Source organism: Protobothrops mucrosquamatus, unplaced genomic scaffold, assembly GCF_001527695.2.
Source record: "Protobothrops mucrosquamatus isolate PMUCROS unplaced genomic scaffold, P.Mucros_1.0 scaffold6, whole genome shotgun sequence".
In the NCBI taxonomy this organism is placed as follows: domain Eukaryota; kingdom Metazoa; phylum Chordata; class Lepidosauria; order Squamata; family Viperidae; genus Protobothrops; species Protobothrops mucrosquamatus.
Window position 1 is genome coordinate 463,629 of NW_015386393.1, and position 16,151 is coordinate 479,779.

The 16,151-nt window shown below is 35.6% G+C and overlaps 1 protein-coding gene across 1 annotated transcript in view; it reads right to left on the reverse strand.

The window, feature by feature from the left end:
* XRCC4 (X-ray repair cross complementing 4) overlaps positions 1-16,151 on the reverse strand; it is a 95,146-nt gene that overhangs the window by 37,054 nt on the left and 41,941 nt on the right. The window contains exon 6 of the mRNA XM_015809949.1: positions 12,410-12,513. Within this exon, the coding sequence (XP_015665435.1) occupies positions 12,410-12,513 (104 nt within the window). The remainder of the gene's footprint in view (positions 1-12,409; positions 12,514-16,151) is intronic.

Consider the following 16,151-nt stretch of genomic DNA (forward strand, 5'->3'; position numbering starts at 1 on the left):
TGCAATAATTTAAACAAATTTGTTTCCTGATGCATTGTATTCTACTATACTAAAATGCACAGAGGGGAACCCTTGTGTGAAATCATTCTAGGAGTCCGCGCTATACGAAATATTTAATTCAGGTATCCCCGAAGGATAATAAAGAATAATCAATATGTGCTTCTGCTCAGAACATTACGAATATTCAATTGATTGTATAGAAAATGTAAATGTTATATTTCTTTCAGTTTGGTATAGTGATTAAGACATCAGGATAGAAACCGGGAGACAGTCTGACCTTAGGCAAAGAGCCAACTGCCTTTAATCCAATCACTCTTCCGAAAAAATTGCAGGGACTTATCCAGGTAGTCGCTAGGAGTCAAAACAGACTTGAAGCCCCCTCCACCATACACACACTTATTTCAAGCATGACAATGACCCAAAGACTCTATTCTCTTTTATATTAAAGATGAGATTCCATAATTTTTATCAAACTCTTCTTTTCCATTTCATGGACAAGCAGGGAGGGCATGTAATGACTATATAGAAAGAGAAGCAGCAATTAATGTTTTATCATGGTGCAGAATACTGCCTGAAAATGTTTGGATCAGAGTCTACTATTTCTTAAAAACAGAAAAGCCTAAAAAGCCTTTTCTTTGCTTACATAATGTTCATAGAACTATAAAGTTCCATATAATTTGTCAAAGAGCCAAACTATATCTGTCTAATTGTACTTGCGCTCCTTAAGGTCTTCAGAAATAACTGTTAATTTGCCACTTGAAAAATGCATTACTTGTTATGTAGTATCTCTTGAAAAGAGCAACACAACTTCAAGCAACTAATTGAAATTAAGGTTACTGGTTTTGGTTAAAACCAGCACAAATATTTAAGGTACTAAATACAACCCTTTCAAAGTAAAAGTATATTTTCTCTAAATATTTCTCTTTTGATAATTGCCATTACAAGCCAAAAATATTTTAAATTATATACAAATTGTTCTATCTATGGGGAAGAATAAGGAAAACAGGTAAAATACTCACATTTATTTGCATTAAACCCAAATTGAAAAAAGACAAAATAAATAAATTATAACAACACATCCTAGCCTTGTGCAATAGCAATAGCATTTACACTTCTATACCACTTCATAGTGCTTTACAGCCCTCTTTAAGTGGTTTGCCCCCAACAATCTGGCTCCTCATTTTACCGACCTCAGAAGGATGGAAGGCTCAGTCAACCTTGAACCGGTGAGAATTGAACTGCTGGCAGTTGGCAGAATTAGCCTGCAATACTATCCCCACCTTTAGGAGATATATCAATCAAACAGGGTTTAAGTAAAATGAATCTTTAGCTCAAAATAAGAAAGAAATTATTTTTTTTACTGTACAGTAAACTGTTTCCTGTGAAATGTTCAGTGGTGGAAGAGTAAAAAAAAATAGAGCTTTTAAAGTAACAGGCAGCATCTTAAGAAAATTCCCTCCTCCTCCATGTATGGTTATGTGTGTGTGTGTGTGTGTGTGTGTGTGTATGTTATGTATGTCTGGGTGCAAAGCAAAGCTATCTTCATCACCCCCTTCTGTATAATTAGACAAAGCCAGGGCTTTTTTTGTCGGCCTTGCGCCGCCTTGGCGCAAGGCCGTGGAAAAAGGCCCGGCCGGCGTGGCCTTTATCGGGGAGGGCGTGGCCTTTATCGGGGAGGGTTTAAAATGAACGTAAGGACAAGAGATTTCCCCGCCAGGATCCCAAACTACTCCCGCACCGGTCCAAACTCAAGGCGGTGGAAAAGAGACTGAAAAAAAGCCCTGGACAAAGCTAATGCTCACAAAATTTCTTTTTCAAAGCCATCATCACATTTCCCTACAAACTGGATTATTGATTGAATTCTGGGCACAATTTAAGGTGCTGGTTGTCTCCTTTAAAACCTTGCATGACTTAGGACGGTAGCATCTTCAAGATTCCTGTTCCCTCTATTATCTGCCTACTCAATAAAATCTAGGAGAAGTGTGCTGTCCCGCTCATTCACACACACATGTAACTGACATCTGGAGAGGTATCTGGGGAAGCGTCTAGGGCAGTCATCACAAGGAGTCTCTCTGGACTTCTATGCTAAACGTCTGTCTGAGACCAGAGGTTGGAGGGGAAGGTTTTCTCCATTGGGGCTTCTCTTCTTTGGAACAATATATTGCTGAGATTAAACTTGAATCAATTTTATTAGGATTGAGAAAAACTGTTAGGACCTAACTATCCAAAAGGCCTTGATGGAATGATGTGACTTGAACCCTTCTTGGAGTTGATTAGAATCTCTGTTTGTTGAAACTCATTTGAGATAGCAGAATTATTATTTTGAATTTGTTTTAAGTTTTTACTGTACTTAAAAATTTAAACCTATTAATCAGTTCATGATTGAAGCAGCTTATGAAGACTGGCTAAATAAATAAACAACACCCTTTCTCCTAAAAACTCCTATTTAATCAGCGCTTGGAGGGTTATCTTAGTTTTCTCTTTCTCTTCCATCCTACATCATATACATTCTTGTTTGTTTTACCTTCAAAGTTCTGACAATAATTTCCAAAAGAACAAAAGCTATGGAAAGGGAAGGAAAAAGGACAATTTCTTTTTATTATATTCTAAAAGTGCCTCTCTTGAAACCATGTTGATTTATAGGGCTGAACTGGCAGTTTGCCATCTGGCATGAGGACTGACAGACAGGATAGAACAGTGGGGGTTTATTACCTACTTATACACTACAACAAGTCATTATTATTACTATTCCCATTCCACAGATAAGGAACATGGGAGGGGCACGTCTAAGAGGAAAAGGTTACCAAAGACCAGTTCACAAGCTTAAAAACAGATGAGATAAATATAATAAAGCATCCTAAAGTAAAACTCTGGTTTGGATTTATTCCCAAGTCCAGTTCTGCGCATATAACGTAAAGCACAAGTATTCTTTTTCTTGTACATATTATTTTGCATATCTGCACGCTTAAGACAGGCTTGATCTAATGGTATCTGGGAATGACATTGGGAGATAGAGAAAAGAGTCACAGATTAGACAATGGTTAGACCAGGAGCAGATCAGACCACAGAAGAACTGGGGACATGGCAAAAATCTCAGAAGGAACTCTCTAGTTTGTTGGACTATAAAGGGGCAGAGGGGGAGATGCACTTTCAGATTTGCAGAATTCTGTTAATGACAATTTATAATTACTTTTGAGTAAACTTCTTGTCTGGATTAACTTGCAAGGCTGACACTTCATCACTAGAAGTTTATATATAAAGATGCACTAAAATTCACCTTGAAATGGGCAGTAGCACAGAGCTACATCCCATATTTTGAAACATAGAGCAACGGGTCTTTCATTTGATTTCTTTCTAGCCCTCTGCATCCTTCTTTGATGTAATCAATAAAGTTAAAGACTTAGCATAAAGTGAAGAACTATTGTACAGAGAAATGAGGAGTTGGAGAAGGGAAAACACCAATCTCTTTTGAGTAAACCACAACAATATCTATAAACTCAACGCCAGTTGAGCATAAGAGCTGTTTTGATGAAGGTGCAGTAAACAGTTTTGGAAAAGAAGATTGAGAGAGATGGCGGATGTTAGAAAACAACAAATAGAAGCCTGAAGAGAAAAGATCTGCTGGATTCCCTTTATCAGGCCCAAATAAACAAACTCCCACATCTCTTTATGCTGCCTGGCCGATGGAACTAGGCAGAAAAGAGAGCTGGTTTCTCCAGCTGGAAAGTCCTAAAAGAGATTTGAGTAAAGAGGTCCTTGTATGCCCACAGGTAGAGCTGGAAGGTTTACTGAGACTGCTGGAGTGAAAGCAGGAGAATAAGCCTCAAATTGCTGCTACCAGAGCAGTTTAATTCTGTTAGACATTTTATTTTTAATGTTACCTTGAATTCTTGGTTGGACTGCTGCAAATCCAAAGGGTCTATTTTCGTTTTCAACCCTTGCCCCTGAACGTATTGGAGGGAATAAATTTCAACAGGCTCTCTACATCTTTGAAGAATCCAGAATCTGCTTTCCATAACTCACTAGTCAGGTCCCCAACTGTCTGTCTAGAAGGATCTCTGCCACAAGGACACCCTGTCAGAAGGCAGCATCTTTGGTTTCAACCTTTCCCCCCCTAAAACTAAAACACACAATGTGAAATACTTTTAAACCTGGAGCATATACAGTAATTAGTGCCAAATTCTTTATATTTACACATTAAAAATTCATTACATGCACTTTAACCATAATATTAATAGCAGTGACATAAACTGTCAGCTTGTTAAAATGAAGTATTTAAGATATAAAATGAACCTCCACCCCCAATTATAGTTCACCAAGAGGAAAAAAATGTAATGAGGAGAGTTTATAAAAATGTTTTGACTATGAAAGGAATTAAGGTTTCTTTCAAAGCATAACAATGAAAGCTCTATACTATGCTTTGAAATTGTAGGGACATGGATCATAGGTAAAAGCTCCATTACTAAACTGGTGAAAACTGAGGAATTATAATTTTGTTATCTGAAACTTGTACTCTATTTTTTTTCTGCCCAAAATGATTTACTTTTAAATGCTTAGCAGGAACCAACTATATCAACAGGATAAATATTTTTTAACTTTGTGTACTTGCAAATGGGAAAGCATTGACAAACCAAAACTTCTTGAAAGATAACATATTCATTACGTAACACTTATTTTTGCAATACTTTCCTGGAACTTTGGATTTATTATTCAGAGTTTAATTTATGCTACATTATCTCTGCTTACTTCATTTAGATTTCAAATAAAGATTAATTTCTTCTTCTTTTTTGCAATTTTAATTTTCAGACTTGCTTAGACTGAAACATGTTTGGCATTTTGCTAATAGTTTGTAATAGCCATAGTACCTTCTTATTATTTGATTTTCGGCTCCTCTAAGGTGATAATTAGAAATTTGAAAATATTTTCTCATATTAAAAAGAAAGTGGCTAGTGAACAGTAACATTGTTTTAAACAATTTGGGGAATAAATGCAATACATTTTATTTATTTACACTATTTGAATATTACCCTAAAACAGAAGTTTTCTTACATATTCTAGACTATTCTTAAAGTTATTTATCTTGACTTTTACTGGCCCAAACTACAGTGAACAAAGTTGGGTAACACTAGAATAACAAAAAAATACATTATTTTAGATCTATATTATTCGTTCTGCTGCCCCTTGTTTTATTTAATAAATTTATACCCCACTTTTCCTCTAAAACAGTGGTTCTCAAATATTTTCATTCTTAAAAATTATTGAGGACCATAAGAAACTTCGCTTTTTTGTTATATCTATAAATATGTACTGCATTAGAAATTAAAACTAAAAAAATGTTAAAATATTTATTTATTTGAATTTGCAGACTCCCTGGAAATGTCTTCGGTCCCCAGACTACATTAAGAAACACTGCTTTAAAATATTATTAAAATGAATATATATATATATATATGTAACTAAAACCCTTAAATAATATTAACAAATACATCTGTAAGAAATAACAAAACCCAAAACCTATATCAAAAGCAAATCAATTTAGCTAAGACTATGGCATGTAATGATATATGATACTCTTGCCATTAAGAATATAAAACCACTTAGATAATATCTAGTATGAATTATCAACAAAGAATTGTACTAAGTAGCATTCAATTATGTCTCAATCTACAGTAGCTGCAAGTTTGAATGTTTAGGATTCAATTTTACCTATTCTATATGGGTCAAAGACCATATTTCATTAAATAGCTCTATCTCGCTATATTTGTTTCTGGCAACACATTACCTGCATTACATTTGGGCAACTGAGATAAGCTACACAGAGAGGACTACCTTTGGAAAGCATCAGCCAGCAATCCTGCAAAATATTATGCAGTCAAAATCCACTGAAATCTATGATCTATTATTTGGGTAATTCAAAATCTGCACTAAGTTTTTTTTTTCAGACCCACTTCAAGATGTTTGCTTTCAAAGGTCTAATTTCTTAGGATTTGGCTATTAGGGTGACTGACTATCATTTGCATTCAGGAGAAGCTGTTTCGAAGGTATTTTAACTCATAAGACACTTGCCTGTTTATTATACAGATTAATTTTTGTCTTTATAGTTTTCTTCTATACAGATTTCTTTTGTATTTACTCAGTTTTTTATGTTTTAAGTATTATAGTTCATCAGTAGTGGTAAGACATATACAATATAATATTAATAAATAATGTGTTAGCTACTTGAAAGGATATCTTTGATAGGAAGATCCAGTAAATTTTTAAATAAATTAACATGATATATCTATTTTCCAATAATCCTATTTCTAAGTCCATGTATACCTACTTCTGAAGTTTATTTTAGTAGCATTATATATCGAGATTATATAAAATTATTTCATTTAGGGCTTGAATATGCTGTAATTTAAAGTTTTCTGAAGCCAATTATAAATACAATTGTAATATGATTTACAGCCTCAAGGGAATTTGAGGAAATATAAAGAAAATAAGGAAACGTAATCATCTGAGAAAAAGAACATACTTTTAAACATGATCAGTCGATCTACAGCAATATGAATCTGCTCTAAATTTTCCATCCTGATTTTATACTTGAGGCATTTATTCACTTATCATTTATTCCTGAAATTATTGACTAAAATATGGAGAACTACAGCAAAATGTTCAGTAGTCCAAGGATGTTTCCAGATACAGCTACATTTCACAGTTAATTAACCAAATTATTTTCCCCCTAAAGATCAGATTACTTGGGTATACAGGCAGAGAGGAATCTATGACAAGTGTGAAACAATTAGAATGATTTGAAGAAAGAAGATAGTATCTTCTAAATATGGAGCTACATTTCTTCCTCTTTGACAAAAAGAATAAATAATACTTATTTTAAATAAAGGTAGGAGAAATTAGACCAATTTGCCTAATTGCACAAAATGAAATAGCACTAGGAACTATACATCTCTGTATTGTTTCCAATAAATTCAACTGCACAAATTCAACTGCAAGGATGTTTTGAAGAGCCTCCCCCTCAGCCAAATGAGAAATTTTCTTTCTATGCACAGTCATACTAAATTTGTTCACCCAGTAGTTTCCATGCACTCTTTGATCTTTTGCCCATGTACTCCAAGGAAAGTAACTTGTTTACATAATACAGGTAATTCTATGCTTTTTGCCAGGCATCTTATGTTAAATGATCAATCTTGTTCAGGCCTGAGGGAAACTCAGCAGAACAGATTGAGTTGACAAGTCAAAGGTCAATCTTTAGGGGCCCATTTTCTGATTCAACTATGGATTCTCATTTAAGAGAAAGTCCTTTGCTGTTAGCCTTCATAGTTGCCTATTTAGTCTCAGATTAAATTTTTTAATCCACCTCTGCTGACAAATAAAATGTAAAAGTACCAATTATCAACTATCCCACTGTTTCCTTACTACCAAAGAATACCTGTTATTTTCTCAAACATGATTTTGTTCAAAACAGAAGTATATTGATTTTGTTAGCCAAGGATTCTAAAAGACAGTTAAAAAGCACCATACTAATAGGAAAGATGTTTCTGCTCTTATAAGCCAATTTGACATAAAAACATTGCATTTATTGCTTCACTCTGAATTGATTTTGAAAAAATGTTTCAAGTTCACGTGAAAGCTAAAGAGGAAGAATAGCAAATCCAACAGAATCAAGTTCTTTATCCAGCATATATTACATATATGTATACAAAGCAGCCTTTTTTTTTGCAGTAAGTCAGAATAAATGCAACGGGGACAATATGACAATATAAAGTATGATAGTACTAAAAAGTATAGGAGCGTCTGGAAAGTTTTCCAAACTGAAAAACATGGACTGTCATTGAAAAGACTAGACTTTTGATGGAATAATTAAATGAACTATTAGTCTGGCTTCAAGTTTACTTCCAAAACCTGAATTGGAATATGCAGCCATATGACTCTTTAGAGTGTTTTTTTCCTGGGATGGCATGGCAGCAGTAAAGGACAGCCACACAATCCAAGGAAAAGACATGGCTCCTTTAATGCAGATGTTTTAAAGTGTGCTTCATTCACACTTCCACATATTCAAATAACTTTTCCAAATTAATTCTGAGGCCCTGTGTAGCTCCAATGATTTTTTTTTTTTAGTTTAGTTTAGCTCTTGCTGATCTGCTTTCCTTCAAGATATTTTGGAACTGCAGTCTATTTATTGTATTGCTGTTGATGGTCATGCCAGCTAGAAACTATCATTCCCAAAGACCTCAAGGGATCTAGATCGACCAAACCTGTGTAGTAATATTACAACACTTTTCTATGTTGCACAACAATAAAACAAATAAAATTTGCTTTTATGAAGAATGGAAGTCAATGAATACTTAGTTTAATATTCAGATGAGATCTTAGTAGTTAATCTTTAGAACTTTCTAAGCTATCCTGTTGTATTAAGCACAATTCAGCCATCCAGAAAATTATCTATCTGATAATTTTCTGCTGATACTTTAACTGGGCAAAATGATGCACCAAAGGACAAAACGTTTTGAAGCAGTTTATGACATAATTCAAAATGTCATAAAGCATTTCCTGTGCTGATGTTGGACTCTGCTATACAGTTCAATATGGGTTATTTTCAAGTCAGATACCTCTTTGAATGTATTCCAGCTTTTCAAGTGCATTAGAAACTCCACCACTGTTAAAAGCATTGAGGAATCTATTAAGGAAATATTTCTAAAACGATGACACAAAGTGTCATTTGTCTAATATTAGAATAAATTTGCTGTCACATTGATGAACCCTACGTGTCCCTTTTGCATTTATTTTGAATAGCTGCAGGATGGTACTGCCTGATTATGCATTTCCAGCATATGCTACATAGAAATCCTGATCCTTCTGGATTTGCTGCATCCTCTCTTTAGCATATTCCCACCCAATATGAAATACTGCTGTGCATCAGGAATGGGATGGTCTGACTTCAGGCTCCATCATATTTACTCTCTTTTTTAGAACCCTTCTACACCACATTCTGCCTGCCAAAACCTGAACTTAACATTAAAAAATCCCTAAACTAAAGACTGGAACTGATAAAAAGCAGTATTTTTATTTAGGATTTCACTTGTTTAATTTCTTTTCTTTTCTTTATGGACATAACATATACCAATTTCAAGATGTAGAAGTAGAGTGGATGGTCCCATCATTCAATTGTCCTATTCTTTCACGCTTGTAGTAAACCCATAAGGCCATAAGGTTAAAACACATCTAAACAATCTAGTACTAGTATGAGATTATCATTTATATTAATGGCTGCTGATTGTTTCCACCATTCCATAAGGGTTTTTTAACTGCTAAATTGTGCTCTATGAGTAAACAAGGGTTGAAACATTTGAATGCAACCGCAACAGGGTTGCTAAGGGACAGAAAGGGAATCCTTGAACTGAAAAATAAAGCTCTATTGCCCTTACACAAATTTGAAGTAGTACTGCAACAGCACTGCTGTGTCAGCTCTGGCACAGCACAAACCATCAGGAATGGGACAGGCCCATACCAGACTGAAATACTCAATTAGCATCTCTCTGATCCTATCCAGTACTGATGTAATGAATGATGAAGTGTCATGGATTTTATGAACCTTGAAATTGTCACTGATTTAAGGAGGAAGAGACTATTTTAATACTGGGCTAGTCAATGATGGCTTAGTCTGACTCATGAACTCTGAAGGTAATGTCATGGAAACATAGCAGAAAAATATTTGCATTTTGAAGACATTTTGTGCTGTATTAGGTACAAGTGGAACATGATCTTGCATTCTGAAATAAATGAAAACACTTTTTGAGATAAAATAATCAGTTTTAATTACAATATCTACATAAGTAACGTTGCCATGATATTATTTTCTGACTATCAGACAATAGATAGATGAAATTAACCAACAAATAATACAGTATTTCATTGGCGTGAGAGACTTTGTTAAGAACTACTTCTGTATAGCACATTTAGATTGCAAACTGAAGAAACAAACCAAGTCTTTTAATTGCTGAAAATACAACCAAATCAATCTGTGAATAAGTACCAGACATGAGTTAAAATAATGAATAGAGTGCTTTTATTACTAATGTATACCAAACAGAAAGACTTAAATGTTATGTGAAAGAATGACAAAAAAGTAGGCTAAAGTACTCTTTGCAATTCAAAGATCTGAGGATAATTTTGCCAAAGACATCTGTAACAGCCCAGTCTGAGCAACAATATATGTAAACAAAATAAACCAGCTTCCCAGAGGTACAATGCTTTGCCAAAGAAAGCAGAGTCAGGTAAAAGTTATAAACAGCTAAGAGACCTATAAACATTACACTTTAATTTGTTTTGAACACATGAGAGAGCACAATGATTTACAAAGAGTCTTCCAATTTAAGTTACCCACACATTGAGGGTCTGTTTCAAATCTACTTAGGACCAAATGTCAGAGCCCTGACACTGCTTCAACATTATTTATAGGCTGAAGAATTAATGTGAGAGCAATTTCCCTTGCAAGCTGCTAAGGAGGCTTCATTTATGTTTTTTTTAAAATAACTATGTTCTTGATAATTTCATTCACTGAAAGTCTTTGGTTGTTATGAGAGACCTTGGGTATCAATTCATGATGCAAAAAGGTAGTCCTTGACTTATGACCATTTGTTCAGTGACCGTTCAAAGTTACAATGTGCTGAATAAAGAGACTTACAACTCATGCAGGAAGCTATGGCTGTTGCTGTAAACAAAACTCAGCACTTGATTGCCTGCCTACATTAATAATTGGGGGGGGGAGATTGCTGCAACTCTTTCCACCTGCTAATTTCTCCATCATCTATGACCTTTTGGCCTTCTGTGCTCCACCATCCCAGCTCATCTCTACTTTCTTCTTGCTTCCGCTACAGAAGTGTGCCTGACCTGGCTATTGGCCAGACTGGAATTGGCTTTGCGCTGCAGAAACGGGAAAAAAGCAGCCTTTTTTTCTCTTTGTGGAAAATGAAGTCAACCCCAGCTCTGCCTAGTAGCTCTTTCCAAAGGGACGTTTTGGCACAATAAGGCCCAGGGACTGATTTTGCCCCCCCCCCCACTTCACCATTTTGCAATGCAAAGCCAGCACCAGAGCAGTCCTGTGGCCAGATCACGCAAGAAGATTGCAAAGGTGAGCTGGGTTGGCAGAGTGCAGTTGCAGCAGGGATCTTGGAGTGCAGGGTGGCAAGGGCAATTGGACTGGGCTGGGGTGGCTGTGGCTTCCTCAGGTTGTGGCAAGCAGCCCCAGAGCCTTGCAGGGTAAACAAAAGGGCAAAGATGGGGAAAGGGGTGAGAGAGGTATGTGGGAGAAGTTGGAGGCAGTCCCTTATCTTACTGAGGCTCAGGGCTGGAAGGGACTGGGTGAGACCTTAGCTAACAACCAGTAAAATTATCTTAATGATAGCAACAGGAATTACCAGGATTGCGATCACTAAGTGATGCAATCTGTGTTATCTTGCTTTACAATTACATTGCTTAGCAACTAAAATTCCAGTCCCAACGGTGGTTGTAAGTCAAGGAGTATTTCTATTATTTGTATAAAAATATATTTGTATAAAAATAAAGTCAGGTATTTTCTTTTTCAAAATTTGCTGATTTTTTTTCACTTTATCAAAAACATACAGCACTAGAAAAGGGAACAAAATTTTTCACCAAATTTCTGAGCAGAGAAATGAGTGGATGATGTCCAAATTCCTCTGGAAGAAGAGAAATTCTCCAACAATTTCCAGTAGCCTACTACAACTTAGTGTGACAAAAATCCTGTTACTGGAAAAGCCAAACAGAAGTTCTCTGGAGATTAAACTAAAAGCTAGAAGTTAGGGAGAGAGGATTTCACAATAAAAATGTCCTTTGGCCATCTGTCTCAAAATCAATGAAAAAACGATTCCTCCTGATAATAATAATAAAAATTAAGCAAATTGTTTCACCAAATTAAATATAAAGCTAAAAGAGAAAAAATGAGTTCTCTACCTGTCAAGAATGCTTTTTTTTTAGTTCAGTTCTTTTTCACCACATATCTATAGTAACTGAGTTCCCATTAATAATCATCAATTCAAGGGTGCAATTAGTCAGTCTTTAATTAAGTCCAGGACTGACTGAATGGCTTTTCTTTTAGTCTACTATACTTTTTGTAACCATTTCCAATTTTATAAAGACATTTATCATCTTTTCAGTGCTCTATCTCAATGCACAGCTTTCATTCCTGTACCTTACTATTAGAAAAATCTGTATCTTAATATTTTGATTTTAAAGCATCGAAATGGACTTATTGTACATGATTCTCTCCAAGATTAAAGATTTTTAAAAACGTATGCTTTCATATTAATTTACAATAAGGAACCAGACAGTTTGGATCAATTAAAATGGATGGTTGTAATGACATCAATATAAGCAACTTGGTCTGCCTTACTTGACTCTGATGTTGTCAGTTGTATCAAATTTTCACTTTCTTCATCAGTGCTTCCTTCATAATTTTCTTTTTCAACTGTACTTTTTGAAGCAATTACTGGGTCCCTATAAGAATACAAAGCTTTATCAAAATACACCAGTATTATAGAACATATAGAGCTCATAAATAGGCAAGAAAAGGATAAAATGCCTTAATAGAAAAAAGGAATGGTTTTAATTAAACTTACTTTACAACGCTGGGTAACATTTGTAATAGCAAATTATTTTAAAGAAACACATTCCTTGTTGTAATGATGGGGATTTAAAATAGACAAAAAAGATTTGTGTCGTTCCCATCATTCTGACATCCAAGAAACTACTGAAGGTTGTTCTCTCAGGTGTTGGGGGCAATGTGATTGTAGAAACCCCCTTTTATCTGTTTTGCTTTGCTTTGATTCATGTTGGTCTTCTTTTTCAATACTGGTTCTTCAGATCAGTTATATCATCTTCCTTCCTTCCTTCCATCCATCTACCTACCTTCCCATCTTTCTTCCTACTTACCAATCTACCTATCCACCTATTTTAGTTGTAAGTCACAGAGTTGTTTGGAAGTAAGGGTAGGGGAAGGGCCTATAAATTAAGTGAAACAAATAGAGAACACACATTTTATTATATATTTTATTTGTTACTCTTGAACTTTTCATTCTTTTTCCTTTCAAATTCTTTATATTTCCCATCCCATTTTCTTTTCCTAATCTCTGGCTTCATTTTTACAAAAATGCTTTAATACTGTTTCCCACTGCCAATGTGAGACAGTCAATGTTACTCCCATTTGTCTAAATGTTACCACTAATGTTGACAGATACTGGTTCTCATTAAACTTTTAATATCTTATCTGTGACACTGTTGTATGTTTTCTTCCCAATTTACGGCACAGCAAAACTCCATATATACCATTTCTATAATATTAAATCAAACTTTGCAGTCATTCAGTGCCTTAGGGAAAAAGTAAGTACAGGATAAGCTTTTGGTGCATGCTAAATCTATTCTAACATGAAAGATTAGCCAGTGAGATAAAGTGTTTTCCAATAACTAAAGTCTATAGAGATGATGCTGGGGTATGTTATCAGGAATCCTATTATATAAATTCTCACATTGTATATTTAAATAGAAATAAAAAACAAAGCAAAATAGCTATGTTAATCATAAAAATGACATAATAGAAAATACCCAAGGTCACAAACATATGCAGGTTCTATAGAGCAAATAAGTTTGTATTTTTGGCCTATAAGCATGTATTGTAAATATTATCTCCAGAAATGTTTTCAATTATGTACTGTATCTTATATTAAAATCACTGTATGTTTATGTTAATGTAATAATAAAAACAAAAATAAATATAAGAAATGAAAGATGACCCTAGAGGCAAACAAAATCACTACTAAAAGCCAACATGGGTTTGTCAAAAACAGATCATGCCAGACAAACCTTATTGCATTCTTTGACCAAGTGACAAAATTAGTGGATCAGAGGAATGCTGTGGATATAATTTACTTGGACTTCAGTAAGGCATTTGATAAAGTATATCACAACCTACTACTTGATAAGATAGAAAAATGCGGGTTAGACAGCATCACTACCAGATGGATTCGTAGCTGGCTGACCGGCCATACTCAGCATGTGGTCCTCAATGGAACTGCATCTACATGGAGGGAAGTGTGTGGTGGGGTGCCCCAGGGCTCTGTTCTAGGCCCAGTGCTCTTCAACATCTTCATCAACGATTTGGACGAGGGGATAGATGGGGAACTCATCAAATTTGCGGATGACACCAAGCTGGCAGGAATAGCCAACACTCCAGAAGACAGGCTTAAGATATAGGAGGACCTGGACAGACTTGAACACTGGGCGCTAACAAAATGAAATTCAATGGTGAAAAAAGTAAGGTTCTACATTTAGGCAAGAAAAACCAAATGTTCAGGTATAATATAGGGGGTACCTATATTAGTAGTAGTAACTGTGAGAGGGATCTCAGAGTCCTAGTGGACAATCACTTAAATATGAGCCAGCAGTGTGCTGCAGCTGCCAAAAAAACCAACACAGTACTGGGCTGTATTAACAGGATAGAATCAAGATCACATGAAGGATTAATACCACTTTACAATGCTTTGGTAAGACCACACTTGGAATACTGCATCCAGTTTTGGTCACCACAATGTAAAAAAGATGCTGAGACTCTAGAAAGAGTACAGAGAAGAGCAACAAAGATGATTAGGGGACTGGAGGCTAAAACATATAAGGAATGGTTGCTGGAATTGGGTATATCTAGTTTAACGAAGAGAAGGACTAGGGGGGACATGATAGCAGTGTTCCAATATCTCAGGGGCTACCACAAAGAAGAGGGAGTCAAGCTATTCTCCAAAGCGCCTGAAGGCAGGACAAGAAGCAACGGATGGAAACTAATCAAGGAGAGAAGCAACGTAGAACTAAGGAGAAACTTCCTGACAGTTAGAACAATTAACCAATGGAACAACCTGCCTCCAGAAGCGGTGAATGCTCCAACACTGGAAGTTTTTAAAAAGAGACTGGACAGCCATTTGTCCGAAATGGTGTAGGATTTCCTGCCTGAGCAGGGGTTGGACTCGATGACCCCCAAGGTCCCTTCCAACGTTTATTTTTATTATTATTTTTATTATTATTATTATTATTATTATTATTAGTAGTAGTAGTAGTAGTAGTAGTAGTAGTAGTAGTAGTAGTAGTATTAACATTTATTTAAATCCCATTTATATATTTAAATTCAAAAAATTCATCCCAAGGCAAGACTTAATGAAAGTTGGTCCATGGACATATTTTTTTTTAAGCAAAGACATTCTTATGTAGTGGAGTTTAGGGTGATCATGGGAATATTTTATTGGCAGCAACATGGATTTATTTGGCCATTGTTTTTTTCTAGCCTTAAAAAAAAAGTCAATTATTATATACTGTACACATCTATGTGTGAAATCACAGCTGCCTTTTTTTAATTTTAATTTTTCCTTTTTCTCTTTACAAACAACAAAATACAAAGTAATTTTTTTCTTTTTTCTTAACAGTACTATGTCCTATTCTTGGTGTTGGCCTTCATACATATCAAATTCTTCCTGAGAATCTAAGATGCCATAATGTGCTGGCAAAGTATTTGTGTGGGTCTAAGTCGCATGGCCTTTTGTAACTGACAGAAATTCTGGCAATGTGCAGTTTATCAAAGTACCTCCAAGCTTTTTGGTATAATGCCCAGTGCCATTTTTACAATTATTAATTAACATATTTTCAAACAATCAGTCCTGTTCACTTTCTTTCAGCATTTTACTTTCTAAAATTCAGGAAGGGAGAAAACTTCATATTGAAACACAAAATAAAAGAAGGCCCTAGCTGTACTGGTGCAAAAGAAGGATCCTTCTAGCTAGGTCTTTCTTTCATATCAGAACAGCTGGGGCCATCTTCCACATGCCTGCCTTCCGAAACCTCATGAGAAAGCCATACACAATTTAGACAAGGCCATGTGCACTTTGGCCAAGAGGCAGCTGCGGCCTGGAGAAGAAGATATACCTCATGAGCAGTGACAGGAGGAAGACAACAAAAGTCAGTTTGAGGCAGCAAGGCCAGCAGGGGCAGCAGGGGCAGCTGGTCCAGTGAGGCCAGCAGGGGCAGTAGATCCAGAGTGACAATGCCTGCAGGGTTAGTGAGAGCAGGGCTACCAAAAGGGCAAAGATGGGGGGGGGGGG